The sequence below is a fragment of the Syngnathoides biaculeatus genome, chromosome 7 (genome assembly GCF_019802595.1).
Source record: "Syngnathoides biaculeatus isolate LvHL_M chromosome 7, ASM1980259v1, whole genome shotgun sequence".
Taxonomy (NCBI): domain Eukaryota; kingdom Metazoa; phylum Chordata; class Actinopteri; order Syngnathiformes; family Syngnathidae; genus Syngnathoides; species Syngnathoides biaculeatus.
The window spans coordinates 26,790,881-26,813,153 of record NC_084646.1 but is presented as its reverse complement, the minus strand read 5'-3'; the positions used below and the strand labels follow the sequence as shown (position 1 = coordinate 26,813,153).

Here is a 22,273-nt window from a genome sequence, read left to right as displayed (position 1 = left end):
TATAAAACAGTGGTGAGGCCGGGGCATGATGTACGGATTAGAGACTGTGGCACTGAAGAAACAACAGGAAGCGGAACTGGAGGTAGCAGAAATGAAGATGCTGAGGTTCTCGCAGGTTGAATAGGATTAGAAATGAGCTCATTAGAGGGACAGCCAAAGTTATATGTTTTGGAGACAAGGTTAGATAGAGAGCAGACTTTGATGGTTTGGACACGTTCAGAGGCGAGAGAGTGGGTATATTGGTAGAAGGGTGCTGAGGATGGAACTGCCAGGCAAAAGAGTGAAAGGAAGACCTAAGAAAAGGTTGATGGATGTTGTGACGGAGGACACGAGGACAGTGGGTGTTAGAGAGGAAGATGCATGAGATTGGCTTTGATGGGAAAAAGATGACACACTGTGGCGAACACTAACAGGACAAGCCGAAAGGAAAAGAAGATCTTTGCAAAAAGCTGCTTACCTATTTATGGGAACCACTTTTCCAATCTAGAAACCATCCGAGTGAATATCTCTAACTTTGGGCGATTACAAACTGATATGATTGTGATGTGTTACACAAATCAATCGCTCATGAGTTGGCATGGAGCTGGAGGCCACTCCAGCTCTTCTAAGTACTTCTCCTCACCACAATGATTACACGTTAACTCCATCATGTGATGCAAAACCCAAACCCAGCAAAACAAGAGCTTTTCAGTGATGTCACATCACTGAGGAAGAGGCTCATCTTTCTGCAGTGTAGCTGCACAGGAGCGGAGTCTGCTACCTCTTTTTCTTTGGGAGATTTGGGAATTAATCCAAATTTTTTTGAAACAGTGTCTGTGATTTGAATCACTCCTTTTCAATTCAGACTGTTTACTGCCCAATGGAGTACATAAACCTTTTTATACTGCTCTTTCAATGTGTAGTATGTATAGTGCCCTTAGTGTAACCTATAATGTATCTTAAAAAGTTGTGGACAGCTGACAACAGTATAGCATGATATATTTGTTGAAGCAGGAAAATTGGAGACAGAGAAGGACCTGTGGGAGCTATGTTAGGAATGTTCATATAGTGATTTGATGCAATATTTTTGCAAAATACATACATCTTGGAACAATATAATATCGTTAATTTATTTGGTCTATTTATTACAAAAGGTACACTAGCTGACGTTGATCCGGCATGTTGTAATTATGCAACAGCAATGACTTAATTACCGGTGTGCCATATTGTTTGAAAACCTTTTTGATTCATGGGTAAACTACCTAAAAATCCCAATACAGGATAATGATTGTGGAGTAGGGAATGAGTGACTAATTCTTAACATCCATTGTCTGTACAGTAACAGCTGAGGCACTGGTAATCTAGGCGTTCACGTTTGACTTTTATGCACCCAGTTTGCGATTCGTGTTCCACTGTAGGTTTTCAATGACTGGTTGTTTTTCGTTGTATGCCCTGAATATGATTTGGCAATCCAGAGTGTAATCTGCCTTTTGCCCACACTCATGTGGGGTAGGGTCTAGCTTTCCTGTCATATTAAACGGGGACTATTGGCAGTCAAAATAGATGGAGAGAGGCACTTAATTGAGGTTTGTGAAGCCAACAATTTAGAACGTCCTCTGAAGTTCCATTGTATTTTTATATACATACAACGTAAGTAGTAATTTATAAACATTAATAAATGAGCAGCCAATGTTTCAAGTCTGACCTGGCAGGAAGATGATGGCTTCCTAGAGCTGTACTTCCGCCAGGGCCAACAAACAGGCGTAAGCCCTCCTCTGAAAAAGACAAAATCATGTTGTTCTGCAATGATTTGGATGGATTGGTCACGTTGGAGATGGAAAAAATGCCTCTGAAAAGATGCAGCATTAAAACACTAATATGGGCCGCAGTAATACGTTACTAAAGAACAAATAAACTTTTGCAGTCTTAAAACTATACACATATCTGACACATATATGGATATGTGTCTCCATGTCAATACTTACATACAAAGCAGTAGATGAGTTATACCATTTTTATATGAAAGTCTAAATTTGATGATGATGTAAACTCTGAGATTTCAGATTTAAAACTACTTGACGGCTTTTGTAAAACATCACTTTGAAGGGATTTACTAATGTGTACTGCGCACTATTGATTTGATTTTGGGGTGGGGAGAATGCACATTATACATCAGAAATTACGGTAATGTCTTGATGCCTTCTATATTATACATTTTTCTTTCTTATATCCACTATTTCTACTGAAATGTCCTCATTTTAGGACTAAAACGTTATCTTATTACCAATATTTATTATAAATAATACACTTTAAATCTGACCAGATGACACCTCCAGTGATATAGTACTTTTCCATTTCAGAAATGGTCCTATGAGGTCATGAATTATTTTACATCTATCTCCAGAAGCGTATTAATTGGCTTATTTTGTTGTTGAAACTTGGTTAATTTCCGACATAATGCAGTTCCAGCCAGACCTTTGTGACAAGTGTACTGTATCAGCAAATTACATATTTCAGTGTTTTGCAACTTTATGACATAGTAATTAGTGTCATGCTTTTGCATTTTTTTTCTACCCACTCCTCAACCTCCCTTCACAATAACATTAGCAATACGTGTAAAAACCTTGGTAAGAAGTGACGTTTATTCACTCCCACGGAGGTGATGATTAGCAACCCAACAATGCATTCAGATTGGACACAACTTTTGCTTCTGTAGCTTGGGGTGGGGGTGGGGGTAATGCATGTTCCAAGCAGCTTATTTTCCCCCTTCTAGTGTTGATTTAAATCATTGATTAAATTTTCGTCACAGCAGTGTACTGGCTGGTACACAACATCAAGAGCAACTGGTGTTATGGCTATAACTAGTCAGTGTTCATTGACTTCTGCAAGAAAATACTGACTTTCTATAACATTTGGCAGCTCTTAAAAATGTTGCAAATTATTATTGAATAAATAACCTGTTTTTAAATGTGAGGTTCTAAAAAAGCCATATCCTGTATTTTGCAAATGTGTGTTTGTGTGTTAGGTGTATGAATACAAAATTCAGATTAGGACAATGCAACAAAAGACGGAGAACCCCACGAATGCAATCCTGTCTGTGCATGTACTGTGTGTGTGTGTGTGTGCGTGTGTGTGTTACCCTCTGCAGTAGAGTCAAGGAGGCTGGGTGTGAAGTCTTGGCTTTGGAGAATTTTTTCCACTACATCGTCAGCATCCACTCGAGTATCATCCATTCTCTTTAGCCGAGACTCCATAGAGTCCTGCTTCACTGGATGCCTGAGAACAGGATATGTGGGAGTCATTTTGTGTTGATCCTTGACACACGCATTACATTTGACAGTGGCTGCCACATAAGTAGCTATTTTTAGTCTTCAGATGAAACATACCACTATGATGCCATTGTGTCTTCCTTTGTTTGGCTGTCAAAGCTATTTTTAGCATGAAACGAGATTAAAATGTATCCTGAAAGTAGGCTTTCTTCAGTTTATTGCAGTTGGGCAGAAAGGGCATTGCGCGGTTGGTAGTACAGTGTATATGATTATCATTTGATCTTGGTCTAAAGTTAGTGTCTACAGTATTTGACTGACTGCTATATTAACTTTCATCCCTAATAATATTATTTGTATTCTCTCACCAGTTCCAGCACATCATTTCTGCCCAGATTTAGGGTTGCATGCTTGTTTTACGATTGACAGCTGCTATTTCCAAAGGAAGCGATCCAAATCAAACACTGAATTCAGTTACTTCCAGCTTCCGAGGATATTTATGCATTTTTTTTTAAACGAGTAACATTGTGGCTGGATGAGTGATATCCAAGGATAAAATACGTTTCAAAAACTTACATTTGTCTTGTATCTGAAAAACTGTTTCACAAATCAAAAGGTTCACAAAGCAATGCAAATTGAACCACAAACACTGATTTCTCGTGTATAATGCACATTTTTCCCCTAAAACCATTGTCAAGAGTTAGTAGTGCACATTATACAAGAGTTTAGGGCCAAATGAAAAGGACTCACATTTTATAAATGTATGCTGACTTCTAGAAGTTATGAGAAAGTCGTAGACTTTTTCATTCCAATATCCCAACGCCCCCTAGACGTTATGAAAAAGGTGTAGCCTACACTTTCATTCACATATATGCAGTCATTAGCACTCCTGTCATATGTACATCCATCCATCCATTTTCTTAGTCACTTATCCTCACAACGGTCACGGGATTGCTGGAGGCTATCCCAGCTGTCAATGGCCAGGAGGCAGGGTTACACCCTGAACTGGTTGCCAGCCAATTGCAGGGCACATGGAGACATACAACGGTCACAATCACACTTAGGGGCAATGTTAGAGTGTCCAATTAATGTTGCATGTTTTTATGATGTGGGAGGAAACCGGAGTGCCCGGAGAAAACCAATGCAGGCGCGGGGAGAACATGCAAAGGAATGAAAGAAAATAATGGAACTCCTGATTTTCTTCCAAGTACAGCTTCACAGCTACTTACTGAAATACAACAAATTATTATATGATGAAAGCTCACCTGTTAAGTCGTTCACAGGATGAGGCGCTTCGGACCGGAGAACCCACAGAGTAAGTTGAGTTGGTGGTGGAAAGTGGATGTTCAAGCAGGGCAGGACATGGTCTTGACTCTCGGTCTCTATCCTCACATGGTTCTGGGATGCTGCCGATGCCGGTTGAGGCGCTTCCCACAGAATGGTTCCGATGATGACTAAAGTCTGACATGCTGGACGAGCGCGAATGCCCTGTACTGTAGCCTGGAATGGAAATAGAATGCTGCAGTATTTCAGTCCTTATTTCATTGACCGTTAAAGGTCTCACATCAGAGTACAGCAGCTTTAGGGCAGGCCTTATTTTATTCTTTACTTAAACCCGAGGAAGCAGAAACTGTACAGTGAGTGTTGTACATACGTACAACACTGTCAGGTTCACCAATCAGGCATTCATTAAACAGGACAAAAAAGGAAGCAAAGACACCAGTTCAAGTCTCGCGAGGAGAGAGGAGAAGGACTGTCTCGTACAATTCACCACTGCACTCTCTGATTATCCTCTCCTCAGCACTTCTATTTATTTAGTTTTAAGACGCCCCTTATTTACATGGATGTTACAAAAAGGAGACGACAAGCAAAACAGTTTGAAACAAGGTGTACATGTTTGTTCATGTGCGTGTGCATGTGTGGAAGATTGCTGAATACATGTGTGCTCATTTCTTTAACAGGCAGCAGTTCTAACAGTTCTGATGATTAGATGTTTTGGTTCTTGCTAGCTCCTGCTAGGAGGCTGCCACATTATCTAGAGCAGAGCAAAGCATTTCTTTATTGGAAGCAGATGTATGATAATTATGATCACAATTATTCCTACAGTTCCTCCCTGTTTATCCTACATTTGCTACCACATTTTCTAGAGCAGAGCAAAGCATTCTTCATTCCAGGCAGGGACAGTAACTGAATTGGAGCAGAGCAAAGCATTTCTTCATTGCAGGCAGAAACAGTAACTGAATTGGAGCAGAGCAAGGCATTTCTTCATTGCAGGCAGAGCAGTAACTGAATTGGAGCAGAGCAAAGCATTTCTTCATTGGTCATAAGCAGTTACTTAATACTATTTACAATTATTTCTACATTATCCTCCCGTTTATCCTACATTTGCTCAAATCCTTAAATCATCTAATAGATCACCCTTTCGGCTTACACTCGGAGGAAAATATAGCACTAATTACATGTAATCTTCTGGATCAGAAAACAGGTCTGGAAGAGAAGTCATAACGTCATCATCGTGGTCAACAATATCACTGTCATTACTCTGTTGTGCCAATAGTGGATGTATTTCTGCCAATTTTGAATTTGTCGGGGCATTAGCAGTGGTTATAAGTTGGTTAAGTGATGCCTTTATGCAGGGAATACAGCAACATCCACACAATGCAAGAAAGCTGCAAACAGCGATAGAAACTAGGACAGAGAACACCAAATTTTTAGATTTGCCAAACTTTTTTCTTTTTTTTTTTCCACCACTCAGACCTGGCTGATGTGTTTACACCATAGTGCGCCTTCATCTTGTGGTTCAGGGTGCGGAGGCCTTGAATGGCCCTTGTGCGTGACCCATCAGGTGCTGTGATATTTGGAATAAACATAACTGGTCACCGAACATTGAGCAGTCGCCACCCTTCTCGGCCAGGAGCATGTCGACCGCTATGCGGTTCTGGAACATCATGAGTGAGGTTGCAGCTGGTTGTTCCCTTATGGAAATAAAGCCTGCTTCCGTATAATTACCTAGTTTCCATACATTGTAATGTATGTAGTTGATTCTGTCAACATTTTTATTCAGAGTTATCCATAACAAGATGGATTCCCATCCTGCAGCAATCTCGTGAACCAACTTATACTCATCTGGTATGCAGTTGAGTTCCATTTGCATCAATGTATGTCAGATTCATCTTTCCAAGAGGACCTTCGCCTTCAGGAGAACCCAAGGGGAGGTCCAAAGATGAATGCGGCCAATTGTATATCCTCTGCTTTGGATGGAAACACAGTCACAGATAAGAGCAGTGATACCAGTGTACACGTTCCTGCTGCATTTATCAGTGTGTCATACAACTTTTGACCAACACACCACCACAACAAATCGCTGCATGGGAGCAGTGGGGCAGTTTGCAGATGGATATCATGACCCCATGTTTTGTTGAGACTTCCCACCTTAAAATCTGTCCCTGTAAAGCTAACACAGGAGAAATTAGCCAATGTAACATTAGTAGAAAATATCAGTTTATCTTTACTCTGCCTTAGTTGTTGGATAAACCCTTTTTCATTTCTGACAAGTGGTGTTAGGAGTTATTTTAGTCATCACCTCCAGGGTACATTGTGTTGGGATTTCTGCTGGAATCACGCGTAGTAGTGGCCTAGGGCCCATGCACGTGATGCAACTATAGTTTACCCTGTTAGCTCCATTCTACGTTAATAACAACCAGTTGTTTCTCATTTGTAAAAAAAAAAAAAATAATAATCATAATAATGAAAAAATGTTCCTCAGGTTTTTCGGTTAAAATACTCCTTCCATAGTATCCGTACTCTTTTTTTTTTTTTTTTTTTTTTTTTTTTTTATGGCATTCGGGTCTAAGGTAGCATTAAATTGACAAATGGTGAGAAGAAAGTGGGGGTTTCATTTAGCACAAGCCCAAAGATGGAATCCCCAGCAATTAGACTGCCAAGGAATCGAAAAAGTGCTGAACTGATTTACCGGGAGGCACAGATGGAGTCCTCCTCTCATGCCTCAGTGACTCCCGCATAGTTGTTAACCAAAGTTATTTGAAATGAGGTTGCGCCTCTTTATCTTGTGTGGTAGGCATAGTTGACTGAGTATAATTATTGGTTCTGTTGTTGTGTGTTTTTGTCATCTTTACAGTTGTCCAAAAGTAGCATATGAACAAAATTATCATTACGGCTGTCAATGTTGCAGCCCAACATGCTATCATATTATTTAGCTATTTTGAAGTCATGTCGACCAAGTCACCCCTAAATGAGTCAAGAGTTTTTTAAATCTTCACCAGCCTTCAGGTATTTTCAGATACTATAAATCTGCACCCACCGTATGCTGGTCTTTGCTCACCTTTTCCCTTGGGTGACTCAGCTGAAATGACCTTTTACAGTGTGTAAGGTGTATCCACGTGTTTCTTTCTGCTATTTTGTCCATGTCATTCAGCTCTTGCTCAGTCTATGCCAGTGTTCAGGTAAAACTCCATGTACAGTAGATGTTAATTCATAAACGGACATAGGATGAATAAACAAATGGCAGTAATTGTCATGATCCTGCCGCTTCAGCACGAGCTGTGCGGATGCCCGCGCGGCTGCGCTGATTGGGAGGCGCACACCTGCGCCTCATGCGGGCTGATCATCCCCTGTATATATAGGACCCGGTGACGACTGGTCCTCCGCCAGATCGTTGAGCTTCATGTCCCGTTCCAGCACTCTCGTATCCCTGATTGAACCTGTGTGTACCGACCTTCGTCCGTTCTCCGACCAACCCCGTAAGCCTGACTCCTTGGATACTTCTGCCTGCGTGGATTGTTCCCCTGTGTACCGACTCCTGCCTGTCTGCTCATCTGCTCTCTTCGCCCGACGTCCGAACTACCGCTGCTGCACCGGACTGCCTGCTCGATCCCCGACCTCGGCATATAATAAACGTGTCTCTTCTTGAACTACCTTGCGTCTTCCGAGTTCCTGCATTTGGGTCCTACTCTCGTTTCGGATGGGACGTGACAGTAATAAGGTTATTAAAGCACAGTAACTTGTTACATTTTTTTTTCTGGTAGTGTAGTGCAGGGATGTCAAACTCATTTCTCTTGTGGGCCACGTTGTAGTTTGGGTTTCCCTCAGAGGGACATTTTGAGTGAAGGCAGCGTGTGATCGCTTCCCGCTCAGTTATGGTGTCGACATCTGCACTGCGACTGGCTGGTGACAGGCATGAGGATTTCGGCAAGTATGGTAACCGATCTTTCGGTTCCGTTGATTTTTGTCCTGGGAAACGATTTTTCGGTTCCCATTGATAATGCTCATGGGAACCGGTTTTTACATGTACTTCTGAATAAAGCCTTAGCAGGCATGAGCATTTTGTCTTTTACACTCAGCAACCGACATGTTTGACTAGCGTTTGAGTGACCCGGATATGAATAACTCGACCTTGCGCATGCGAAGCGCAGAAGCGGAAACCGGTGCTGTTTGTAAACCACACTGACAAAGCTGGGCGTTTAATCATTAAAAATTAAGGTGTTCATGTAGGTTTGTTTTATACAGATTGTTGTATTTCGTTGAGAACTTGTTTTACATTCCACACATGGGCGAATTTTATTAAAAGTAAGCCCTGAGATCTGGGAAACTGACTTTCGGTTCCGTGTTTTCCCACGCTGGGTAATGACACGGTAACGGAACGATCGTTTCCGTGAAAAGCTCATGCTTGTGGTGACCAGTTCGGCGTGTAGACTGCTACTGCCCGGAGTTAGCTGGGATTGGCTCCAGCTGTCTCTCTGAATAAATGCAGAAGGGTTGCGTCAGGAAAGACATCAGTCGTAAAAACAAAAATCAAAAAGACAGCTACTGCCGCACCACCATGACAATGGCACAAAAATGGCTTCACACATCAATGCTGATAAAATTCCCAATTTGTTTCTAGTCCTATCAAATTGATGCATGTGAAATTTCCTAGTGACATGCCATTAGAAAACAATGTTTTTTTTTGTTTTTCAAAAGAACTTAATGGATACACAGAATCCCCCAACTTTTTTTTTTTTTTGCATTCGTTATCAATTAATAGCATTGGTATTATCTCTAGATCTGTGCAAACAATACAATATTTTGGACACGTTTTTTTGTATGTAGTTATCCAATTTGTTTTGTTTTTATTTCATTGTATTTATTTTTTTTGGGGTGGGACCTTGAGTGGTTCCCACAGGTACCACTCGAACAGAAAAATGAAAATAACGGGTAGCGTTTTCATCCAACACCCAACAGAAAAATTTAACTGTTTAGTCACCATTATGCAGCAGTCTCACTCCCATGTGTAACCGGACTACAGCGACCTTGGCAGTGGGAATGAGAACAGCTATCTTACAAGTGGCCAATAAAAACAAATTAGTTTTGTTTGTGTTAACAATGGTTTCAAAAGCAATAAGTTTCCTACAATCAACAAATGAACTCAATTACCCCTTTTTTTTTGTATCTCTGCTGACATAATTCCCATTTTGTAATGTAGTACCTTATTTTTTCCACATTTTTAGTTCTGCTGGTAAGCTTTGTTGTTGCATTTTGTTTAACACATCATCTCAAAGTATGCCTTCATTGGTTACATGGTCAGCGAATCTCATAAAGGTTTTGGCTGCTGCTTCTTTTGCTGTTTTATCTGTAAATCCATTTCCTAATGATTTTTTGTCTGTATTTGATGTGTGTAATGCACATTTACATATGGCTATTTTTTTTGGTAATTGAACTGGTATGAGCAAATTTTGTAGTAGCTCTGCATGTGTCACTGTGTTCCCTGTAGTTGTCGCTATTCCTCTATTTTTCCAGTATTGTCTGTGTAGATTGTGATACCACCGTGAATACAGCAGCATCTGGTCTCAGAATGTTTAAGACTGTCCAATAAGATATTGTCTGTACAGTTCAGTCGTCCCAATCCAAATCTGGTTCTTTTTCTGTCCAATCAGGAACATTTCGTACTACCAAAACAAATTGTCCCAAACTCTTCCACTCCCGTTGTAATGATGTGTGTGGTAGTGTCCATTCCTTGTGTAATGCATTTAGTTTGTCAGTCAGTCTTGTTCCTGCCACCACGGCTGATATACCATCTGAGTACAGATTATCAATCATGATTTTGTCTGGTGTGGGCTGTTATAAGTTTACAGTATCTTATACTACATAGTCACGTCCAATGAGTCACTTCCTACGTCATTTTGTGGTTGTTCAATCATGTCTTGAGCTGTTTGCAGCAAGAAATCTCCTGTTCTTGTGGGACGTTTGGAATATCTAAGGTGTAATAATAGAGTGCTGGATTCCTATTTTGTAAGATATTTAACAGTCCTCCCAGTAATTCCTTTTTTTCTTTTAACTTTCCTGTCAGAGAGTCCTAGTTTCAGCAAGCCATCTCTTCCCAACAAATGTTCGGGGCAAATTAAAAAGTTGCATTTTGGGAGCATTAGTTGTGACATTTTTGATGGGGAGATGGCTGCTCTCTTCCTCATCTGCGGCCACAATTATTAAATGTTTTGCATAAAGCTTCATAAATTTGTCCTTCCTCTGTCAGAAAGGTGTCAACTTCCTTTTTCTTATTTTGTAGCACTCTTTCTGCGTGTAGTGCTTGGTTAACGTAATGTTACAGGCTGCCAGTCGGTTTGTCAACCCAATGTTTTTCAATTCATTGTTTTGTAGGATTATTTGAATTTGCATGAAGAGCATTGTTTAATTGCCCTTGATACACACTCCCTGGAGTGTGATCTTCAGTAATGCCACTGTTTGCTTTAAAACATTCAGTCATTCAAATTCTATATTCTTCAAATGGTTCATTATTTTATTTTGCTCTTCCAATGGCAGAATAATTTGCTTTTTTTCTAAATCTAGTAGAGATGTGCGATATTAACCCTCGAACTCTCTGCTGCTGTGAGGAACTACTTTGGTGTCATCCAAATTTATTGTACTTCCACACCATTTAAGTGGTAAGATTTTCTCGAGTCTTTGTTCCCTGGACGAATTATGTTACATCAACTTTATGAGATGTGATACCTTTTATGGCCGTTTTCACATCATCTTGAGTCCAGCTTTTTTTTTTTGTTGTTGTTTTTTTTGTGTGTGTTTCTCTTATTTTATCCTGCAGGTTAACTCTATATATATTTTTCGTGTGTATGTTGAGCTGGCCAGCAAAGTCATATCGTGTTATCCACAAATTTAGATGTTTTATTTTAGGAGGACATTTGCTTTCTACAAACTTCTAGTCCTTACACATTATTATTATTTTTTTCAGATGTTCTGTTTCAACTATTTTGCTATTTATCAACTATTTTGCCATTTGTTTTTCCCCTGTTGGAGTCAGTGGTTCACCTAGGTTGACTATCCTGACTTCCCCCTGAACAGGGTGACAATTACATTCTGTTTGAGGTAATTCTCAAGCTTCTACCACAAGTGGCAGAGAATTTTTACCTCTGCATCCTCAAACAGTTGTCACTCAATTTCCTGTTCAAATGAGGTAGCGAACCTCCACTCACACTTTTACACATGCACACATTTCACGGAGCTCACATATAGGACACACCTTTCCCTTTTCTCAGTTTTATAGACTAATTAGTCTACTCGATAGTGACTAGTATTCTCGAGGTTTGGTTCTGCCGCAGTCACCCAGGCGCGCATTCACTCATTCCTCATGAGGTTGGGAGTTTCCTACTCACCAGAGATGTCTTCACTTCCTTCGGCTTCTCGTCAACCCTCAGCCTCCAGGCGCAAAGTCGAGGCCCAGTCCCGGAAAGGGTCTCAAGTGCCGTGGCCACGGTCTTTGCCTGGACGTCGACTCAGCCCCTGGAAACCTCAGGTATCTTGAGATCCGGCTCGAAGGACCAAATGTCAGGTCCACCAATCAGACATTCATTAAACAGGACAAAAAAGGAAGCGAAGACACCAGTTCAAGTCTCGCGAGGAGAGAGGAGAGGAACTGTCTCGTACAATTCACCACTGCACTCTCTGATTATCCTCTCCTCAGCACTTCTATTTGTTTACTTTTAAGACGCCCCTTATTTACACGATGTTACAAAAAGGAGACGACAGGCAAAACAGTTTGAAACAAGGTTTACATGTTTGTTCATGTGCGTGTGCATGTGTGGAAGATTGCTGAATACATGTGTGGTCATCTTTTCTTAAACAGGCAGCAGTTCTAACAGTTCTGATGATTAGATGTTTTTGTTCTTGCTATCTCCTGCTAGGAGGCTGCCACGTTATCTAGAGCAGAGCAAAGCATTTCTTTATTTGAAGCAGATGTATGATAATTATGATCACAGTTATTCCTACAAACACACATGACAAAACATTCATACAAGAAATGAAAATAAAGACTAAAAAGTATTACTAAAATGTGTGGCATCTGATTTAAAAACAGTAAAAGCTCAAATGTTTTTGAGGATTTTTATTTTTTTTTTCAAATTTGGCAGGCTTTCAGACATCTTTTGCAGGTTAATGACTCTATGCCTATGTCCCAAATTTTCCACATTTGTTTAAGTGCATTGTTTGCGGACAGAGCCTTACTCCAATTTTTTTTTCTTTCAGATTGTATTTATTCTATATTATAATGCTAATGTTCAGTATTCTTTAGAACTTAAAAAAATAATTGTTCTTAAAAAGGATGTGCTTGAACTATGTTGTATAATATATCAGTGGCATAAAACAACAAAAATCACAGTCATTTTTGCATTTTGCTTAACCCGGAAAAAACAAAAGGAAAAGGACACAACTGAGTTTCGACAAAAGTACAATTATCCAAAGTGAAATATTGCCGCTTTATTTGACTCACCCCTCTCCTTTCAAATGTACACATAGAAAATCAAAACTGTGTTTATTTATCGCTGCAGTGTTCGTAAACCACAGCCTTTCTATCTGCTAGTGACAAGATGACAGTCAAAGCATTTGTTACGTCTCGCCTCTACTATTGTAAAGTACTGCTTTCTGATTCTCCCATGTGTAGTGTTAAAAGACTTTAGTTAGTAGGAAATGCTACAGAAAGATTTTTGATGAAGATGAGAATGCTTGATCATATTTCTCTTCTTCTTTTCCTGTCGGCTTGTCCCGTTAGGGGTCGCCACAGCGTGTCATCTTTTTCCATCTAAGCACTTTAAGCCTATCTCCTGCATCTTCCTCTCTAACACCCACTGTAATCATGTCTTCCCTCACACCATCCATCAACCTTTTCTTTGGTCTTCCTCTCGCTCTTTTGCCTGGCAGCTCCATCCTCAGCACTCTTCTCCAAATATACTCACTCTCTCGCCTCTGGACATGTCCAAACCATCAAAGTCTGCTCTCTCAAAGCTTGTCTCCAAAACATCCAACTTTGGCTGTTAATTAGCTCATTTCTAATCCTATCAAACTTGCTCACTCTGAGCAAGAAGCTCAACATCTTCAATTCTGTCACCTCCAGTTCTGCTTCCTGTTGTCTCTTCAGTGCGATTGTCTCTTACCCCTGCATCATGGCTAGCGTCACCACTGTTTTATAAACTTTGCCTTTCATCCAAGCAGAGACTTTTCTGTCATAACACACCAGACCCCTTCCGCCAGCTGTTCCAACCTGCTTGGACCCATTTCTTCACTGCCTTACCACACTCTCCATTGCTCTGGATTGTTGACCCAAGTATTTGAAGTCCTCCACCCTCGCTATCTCTTCTACCTGTACCCTCACTCTTCCCCCTCCACCCCTGTCATTCCCGCACATACATTCTGTTTTACTTTGGATAATCTTCATTCCTCTCCTTTCCATTGGATGCCTCCATCTTTCTAATTGTTTTTCCGCCTGCTCCCTGCTTTCACTGCATATCACAATATCATCTGCGGACATCATGGTCCAGCCTATCCATTACCACAGGAAGGGGCTCAGAGCTGAACCATGATGCAATCCCACCTTCACCTCAAATTTTTCTATTATTCCTACGGCACACCTCTCCACTGTTCAGCTGCCCTCATACATGTCCTGTACTATTCTAATATATTTCTCCGTGACACCAGACTTCCGCATGCAGTACCACAGTTCGTCTCTTCTGACCTCTGTACTTTACGATATGCATCTACTGTATGTACTCTTTTTAGGCATAAAACCATACTGTTGCTTGCAGATACTGTCTTCTGTCCTTAGTATACCCTCCACTACTATTTCCCATAACTTCATTGTGTGGCTGATCAACTTTATACCTCTATAGTTGCCACAGCTTTGGAAGTCACCTTTGTCCTTAAAAATGGGAACTAGCACACTTTTCCTCCATTCATCAGGCATCTTCTTGCCCACTAGTATTCTGTTGAATGAATTGAAAAAAAATACTTGACCATATTACTCTGATACTGGCCAACTTGCACTGGGTACCGGTACACTTAAGATGCTATTTCAAATGTTAATGTATACTCATAAAATATTACATGGTTTAGCAGTACCCTTCTATCTCACCGACTTAGTGGTAGCATAAGTTCTGTCTCAAAACCAGTGTTCACAACACATTGGCCTTTTCTGATTCTGAGATCCAGAAAAAACGGTGCAGGCTGTCAAGCATTTTCTTTTCGAGGTCCTATACTCTGGAATACCCTACCAACAGATATTAGAGCTGCTACCTCAATCGAAATGTTTGTCTCTGGTCAAGACTTATTTGAATACTTTGGCATTTGGTTAAAGTACACATGGGCTTGTTTTACTACCATTTCTCCTCTCCTACTTGGAGATGGGGCTAAGTGAAAGTAACTAAGTGAATCTGAGGCCTTTGCTGACAAGATACTTATAAGTTGTGAGGTGGATCACTTCCCCACAGGCATTGCTGTGGCAGGTTCTGCTCTGACGCACAGGCACACTGTCCTGAGGCAGAACCACTTTGCTGAAGGCATGTACCTATGGTGAGTCATCTTCATTGAATGGGCTCTTGGACGATTATGCTGTCTTAATTAACATTGTACATTACCATACTACTGTGTGCGATAAATGTTGCCCACCGACAACTATTGAAGCCTGGTCATCCTGAAAGGGGGTTCCCTCCATCTTCAGTCCCTTCTCGAGGTTTCTCCTTTTCCACTGAGTGGGGTTTTCAGTTTTTACCCACTCCCTATTAGTGGGTTCAGATGTTGTCTTTGTCAATTTTGGACCAGTGAAGCCCCCTGAGACTCTTGTAATGTAGGGCAATAGGAATAAACTGGACTTGACTATGGTTTCATCTGTTTGAGCAACAATGCTTTTCTTAGCTCTTCCCAGGTACTCTGACATTCCACCTTATTTCAAAAACATTTAAGTTAGGTTCTTCGGAGACTATAAATCAGCCACACGTGAATGTGAGAGGAGTTGCTTACCTGTCTCTTTTGTATGAGTCAGTGACGGACTGATGATAAATCATGGTACACCCTACCGCTCATCCTAAACTATAGGGGACAGGGAGCTATGAACCTTAACCTTTAAAGGGCATAGGTTACAGCAACATCTGTCATGAAAATGTGCCACTCGTGACATAGAAATTCAAAGTGGTCGATCATGAGTAACAGGGCTGGGAATACAGCTTCAATGTCTTGATTCATTGGGCTATTAGAGCTGCAGTGACTCAATCTCAACCTCCTCTCACCATTGATAGCGATCTCAATGAAAATTGAAGATCAAATAAAAACCTGATCCTCCCGTCTAAAAATGTTAATGGAAAATTTAAAAAAGAATTGTCTCAATTGCAAAACATCACGTTATAGTTCAAACAGAGTTTTAGCATTTGCTTCATACCAGAATGGCCTTACCTGAGAGTTTGGACTGTTGGCTGGCATAGCTGGAAGTCCGCGAGTGTCCACAGCCGCCAAGATCGTCAGACACCACAGCACACTTGACTTCTCGACTCTCTGCAATGTTATGAAACAAATTAGCATCTGAAGTCTATGTGAAATGTTTAATCCAGTATTTTCATGTTGATTCCTAAACAATTGTGGTCTAACAGACCTTTTTAGGACAATACGCAATCATTCACAGTACATCATAGTCAAACCACAGCTAGCGTATGACTAAAAGTGCGTCTTTCACACAAATGAAAAGTAGAAAACTTTTCTTGTTGACTTGAAATTTTTACAAATAAGTGATAAAACAAGCAGGAAAAATAGATATTTCTGTTAGGATGTCTGAGTCAAGGCTCACCATAAAAAGCTGTTTCTTCATTATGTGATTACAGTACATTTTCATCATTCATGCGTACGCCACCATTTTAATAGCAGAATATTCAAGACACACTCATTTGTCAGCAATGAGGATACACAATTTCCCATGGCAGATGAATGGAATAAAATGTAATTGTTCACTGTTTTTTTTTTTTTTCAAAACAGAACTATTCTGAGAAAAAGTCTGCAAAAATTCCATGCGACTAAAGAACATTTTGAAAATAATTGTCAAAGACCATCATTTATCCAGGCAAAAAAAAACTGGAACACACATGTAAGCAAAAACACAAGTCACATGGACCAGCTCACACAGTTCTATTTTTATCCATGTCAGAGCCGAGAGGGCCAGAACATTTGGTAACTAATCCAAAAAGAAGTGGATTTGAATTATACATAAAAGAGCTGTAGTTCACTCTTTCATAACACACACACTGGAAGAAAAAGAGAAGAGAAATTGTGATTGCTGGGAGGGGTACTTTGACAAGCATGGCGAACAACGTGCACCTAGACAATTTTATCTATGCAAGAATTGGTTAAGTAAAAAAAAAAAAAAGGAAAATCCAACCATCCATCTTCTTCCACTTATCCAAAGTCAGGTCGCGGGGGCAATAACTTTAGGAGGGAAGCCTAGACTTCTCTCTCCACAGCCACTTCCTTCAGCTTTTCCAAGGGGATCTTGAGGCGTTCCCAAGCAAGCTGAGAGACAGTCTCTCCAGCGTGTTTTGGGCCTTCCCCGGGGACACCTCCCAGTTGGACATGCCCGGAACACCACAGCTGGGAGGCGTCCAGGGACATCCGAATCAGATACCTGAGCCACCTCATCTGGCTTCTCTGAGTGCAGAGGAGCAGTGGGTCTACACTGAGCCCTTCCTGGATGACCGAGCTTCTCATCCTACCTCTAAGCGAGAGCCCAGGCACCCTGTGGAGGAAACTCATTTTGGCACCCTGTATTTTGTTCTTTCGGTCAAGACCCACAGCTCGTGGCCATAGGTGATGGTGGGAACGTACACCGAACAGAGAGCTTCACCTTCCAGCTTAGTTCCTGCTCACCACAACGGACCAATTCAAAGTCCATATTACTACAGACGCTGTGCCTGTCGATTTTGGGTTCCATTCTTCCCTCAATCATGAACAAGACTTGAACTCCTCCACTTGGGGCAGGATCTCATCCCCTTCCTAGAAAACACACTCCAGCCCTTTCTGACTTCAGACCGTGGTCTCTGATTGAGATGTGATGATTCTCATCCCAGCCGCTTCACACTCAGCTGTGAACGGGTCTAGTGAGAGTTGGAGAGCATGGCTTCATATAGCCAAAATTACCACATCATCTTCAAAAAACAGGGATGCTATACTGAGGCCACCAAACTGTAACCCCTTTAAGCCTCGGCTGCATCTAGAAATTCTAAAGAGAATCACAGAATCAGTAACAAAGGGCAGCTATGGCGGAGTCCAACCCTCACCGTAAAGGAATGTGTCTTAGTTCTGGCAATGCGGACCAAACTCTTGACAGCGGTCGTACAGGGTCGAATAGCCTGTATCAGGGGGTTCGGTACCCCATACTCGGCACCCCCCTCCTCATAGGCCTCCCTAAGGGCCAATGTCAAACACCTTCAAGTCCAAAAAACACAGGTAGAGTGGTTTGGAGAACTCCCACGCACCCTCAAGTACCTTGATGAGGGTAAAGCGCTGGTCCATTGTTTCACACCCAGGACAAAAAACACATTGCTTCTCCTGAATCTGAAATTCAACGTCCCGATGGACCCTCCTCTCCGGCACACCTTGAATAGACTTTACCAGGGAGTGTGATCCCCTATATAGTTGGAACAAACTCTCTGATTCCCCTTTGTAAAAATGGGGACCGCCACGCCAATCCAGAAGCACTGTCCCGATGTCCATGCAATGTTACATAGGCGTGTCACCCGACCTACAACAGAGCCTTTTAGAACTCCGGGTCAATCTCATCCACCACTAAGGCCTTGGAGCTTTTTAATCACCTGGGTGACCTCAAGCTCAGAGGTTGATGGTGCACTGCTGAGATGCCGGATGGGTGGACCAGAATTTCCTCGAAGCTCCCAGGTATTCTCAGGTGTCACAATGAACCAATTGAGTCCATTCTATTTTTACAAACCACCAACGAACTTCAATGCACGAAAAGTTGGAATTTTTGTTGTGATTAAAATTAGTTGAAGCCCAGGTGCGGTCCAGCATTATTCCCACAACAGTTAAATGACATGCTGAAATTAAAGTTAATGAAGTATTGCAAACCATGTTACGGCTGACACCTTGCTTACAGCAAATTATATAAAACATATTTTCCATTTACACCACCTACAAACAGGGTGTTTTAAGATTGTCACTGTTCTGATAGCTGTAAATCTTGCCAGAATATTCCTTACTGTACTAAGCTCAGGTGCATTGAATAACAATGCAAAAACGACTCCTAAAACAAGAGAATGTAGAAGACCTAAAGTGTGTTGCTTATAAATAAGTGAGGAAAATGACTAAACAGGGTTTGGGAGTGGAACGTAAGATTGACTTTGCTCACCACAAGAGACTTTTTGTGAGTCACCGCCCCTTCTCTCCTCCAGCAGGCTTTCTCCATCACTTTGGACCCCAATCACAGTCGCGGTAGAAGGTGGCCTGATAATGACAAAGCTTGTCAGGAAATATATCAAAATATACACAGAAGGAGTATGATACAATTTACAATTTTGGAAAAAGACAAAGCTTCATTCATATATACGTATGCGCAGTACATATATATATAAACAACATGAAAAATATCTTTGGCAAAAAAAAAAATCCCTGGGATTGATCAGCAATTGTTTCTCTGTGCTGCCAAATATGTACACTGGCTGAAAGGAAGAAAATAGGACAACCAAAACTGTACAGTGCCTTGAAAAAGTATTGGCCCACTGCTCAAATTCTTGGTTTTGTTTTTCCCCACTTTGAGATTTAAGATCACCAAATAAATGTAAACAGACAAATATATCCCAAGTTCATTTAAAATGCTGTTCTTATTTGTAATATCATCCATCCATCCATCCATTTTCTGAGCCACTTATCCTCATGAGGGTCGCAGGAGTGCTGGAGCCAATCCCAGCTGTCAACGGGCAGGAGGCGGGGGAAACCCTGAACTCCTTCCCAGCCAATCAGAGGGCACATTGAGACAAACAGTCTCACTCACAATCACACCTAGAGTCATTAGTGCAATTAGAGCATGTTTTTGGAATGTTAGAGGAAACCGCTGTGCATGGAAAAAACCCACGCAGGCACGGGGAAAACATGCAAACTCCACACACGCGGGGGCCAGGATTTGCACAGTGATCCTCAGGACTAAAGCTCTGCCGAGGTTCTTGCTTGGTGTGAACAGGTTGGATAGGATTAGAAATGAGCTCGTTAGAGGGACAGCCAAAGTTGGATGTTTTGGAGACAAGGTTAGAGAGAGCAGACTTCGATGGTTTGGACATGTTCAGAGGCGAGAGAGTGAGTATATTGGTAGAAGGGTGCTGAGGATGGAGCTGCCAGGCAAAAGAGGGAGAGCAACACCAAAAAAAAGTTTGATGGATGTTGTGAGGGAGGACATGAGGACAGTGGGTGTTCGAGAGAAGGATGCACGAGATAGGCTTCGATGGAAAAAGATGACACGCTGTGGTGACCCCTAACGGGACAAGCCGAAAGAAAAAAAAAAGTGGGTCATCTTCAACCAAGTTCATACACGTACGTGAGGAAAAAAAACCTTCAAGGGAAAACAATGACAATAATTGTAGTAGTCAAAAAAAGAAGAAAACTGATACCACCTCAAAAACCTTACAACAAATGTTACAAAAACAATGTACAATGATTTACATATACGCTTCAAGTAAAAAAAAAATGTTTTTGGGTTCAAATTTTCTTGGTATCAGAACCCTTGGGTGATACCTGTTCTGACAACAAGACAAGATGCAATACTTACAGTGAAGAAAATAAGTATTTGAACACCCTGCTATATTGCAAGTTCTCCCACTTCAAAAATCATGCAGGGATCTGAAATTTTCATCGTCGGTGCATATACACTGTGAGAGAGAGAATCTAAAATGGAAAACCCAGAAATCACAATGTATAGTTTTTTAACGATTTATTTGTGTGATACAGGTTCAAATAAGTATTTGAAGACCTGTCTATCAGCTATAATTCTGACCCTCACAGACCTGTTAGTCCGCCTTTAAAAGTCCACCTCCACTCCATGTATTAATCTGAATCAGTGACCTGTGTGAGGTCATTAGCTGCATAAAGACAGTTTATGCCTAACCTAACCCTAACCCACTTTCCTTTTCCCATTTCTCTTATATATATATATATATATATATATATATGTGTGGAATCATCACTGTCTAACTCCTGTAATATTCTATAAATCTTGGTTATGTTTCTACCCCCTGGGTCTGACTTCGAAGCAAGAAAGAATATCTGAACCATACACAGATTAGTTTGGGATTCTTCTTTTTTCATTATTTTCTCTCAGTAATGTCTCAATTGCAAAACCCTTCTTCATGTTTGACCTTGTAGATTGCGAGAAGCTGGCTTCTTGAAGAGCAGATTTTTTGAGGGGGGAAAGTGTGGGCATCCCTGATTTGAAACCTCACGTGCGATTGATATGCAAAAAAAAAAAAAAAGAGGGAAATCAGGAAGGCAGTGGAAACGTTTTTGACATCACTGTAGCTCACTCCGTTTTGTACATTTACAACAGGCAACAAGTTATTTATACTTACGTTTTAAAACAGGGATCTCCAGACATTAGCTGAGTACTGATGATAACCTGTAAACCAAAAAAGATTTGTCAGGTGTGACTTGGATAGACTCCAACAATGAACAGCATCAGCAGAAACAAGGAATGTTTGGATGCTTTGATGTGCGATGTAAACGTAGATGGTCTGCACTTCAGCTCTAAATGTACCATTTGGAAAGCGTTTTGTCCCAAATTACGCCCTTGTGATATGCAATAACAAATGTGGCAATATCGATAGACTGCCATTTTGAAAAAAATGAAGCATCTTCCGGTTGAAGTCCAACGTGAGAACTGTGGAGTGCCCAAAGTTACCTTCAGAATTGAGTTATCCTGGCGCGTATTTTTGGTATCGTAACCCTCCAGCAGACATCTTCGGGTTGTACTTCCTGAACCAGCAAACTCTGATAAATTCAGATCTGTAAAACCAAGCTGTAGAAAAAATCATGACAAGATTATTTTTTTCATGATAAAATGGCTCTGAAAGGGAAAATGTCAGAAAAGAGCAGAGGACCAAGAAACGTCCTCTTATGTACTTTTACGAATACAGAAAGATATCTGCCAACCTACCTACAAGACTGCTTGTATGCTTTGTTTTATTTTCACGTTGTGATCATATTGGTACTGACCACGCTGTCTTTGCATAAAATTTTAAAAAGTTTACACGTACCAAATTTTTGACTAAAATTATTTTCAAATCTCAGGCATTCAATCTAGAAATGTACTTATACAATTCCTTTGACCAGATATTTTAGGAAACCAATGAATTAAAGCAGCGTGGTTGCACAATTATGCACAACCTTTTTTAAATGGGACATTGTTTTTATAATTAATCAATCCTCTAATAGCGCAATGCTGTTTTTTTCCCAGAGAAACATGCATGCTGACAACCAAAAGCTTAACGTTTAATCCTTTCCATATACTGCATTATTTTATGATGTTGACTTTTGCATAGAAGGGCAGACACATATTACCAATTCAAGAAATGCTATGCTGATTGTCTGTCACAAAAACACAAAATGATTTAAAGAAAAAATAAGCATTTCTTTACCTTTGCATATGCTTTCCCCCCCTTCAGCTCCTATGCAAATCGAAACACATGACAAAACGTGACGAGAACATTTCAACTTTT

The 22,273-nt window shown here is 40.8% G+C and overlaps 1 protein-coding gene and 1 long non-coding RNA gene across 3 annotated transcripts in view; one reads left to right on the top strand and one right to left on the bottom strand.

Annotated features, from left to right (window-relative positions):
* LOC133503240 (EEIG family member 2-like) overlaps positions 1 to 22,273 on the bottom strand; it is a 58,672-nt gene that overhangs the window by 22,528 nt on the left and 13,871 nt on the right. For both annotated transcript variants that reach the window (XM_061824626.1, XM_061824628.1), the window contains exons 3-10: positions 22,193 to 22,222; positions 21,457 to 21,573; positions 21,128 to 21,174; positions 18,922 to 19,016; positions 15,969 to 16,067; positions 4,511 to 4,745; positions 3,119 to 3,255; positions 1,685 to 1,754 (exon numbers count right to left, since the gene is read on the bottom strand). In XM_061824626.1, coding sequence (XP_061680610.1) covers positions 1,685 to 1,754; positions 3,119 to 3,255; positions 4,511 to 4,745; positions 15,969 to 16,067; positions 18,922 to 19,016; positions 21,128 to 21,174; positions 21,457 to 21,573; positions 22,193 to 22,222 — 830 coding nt within the window. The remainder of the gene's footprint in view (positions 1 to 1,684; positions 1,755 to 3,118; positions 3,256 to 4,510; positions 4,746 to 15,968; positions 16,068 to 18,921; positions 19,017 to 21,127; positions 21,175 to 21,456; positions 21,574 to 22,192; positions 22,223 to 22,273) is intronic.
* LOC133503241 (uncharacterized) overlaps positions 1 to 22,273 on the top strand; it is a 31,559-nt gene that overhangs the window by 5,722 nt on the left and 3,564 nt on the right. The gene's annotated exons all lie outside the window — the stretch shown is intronic.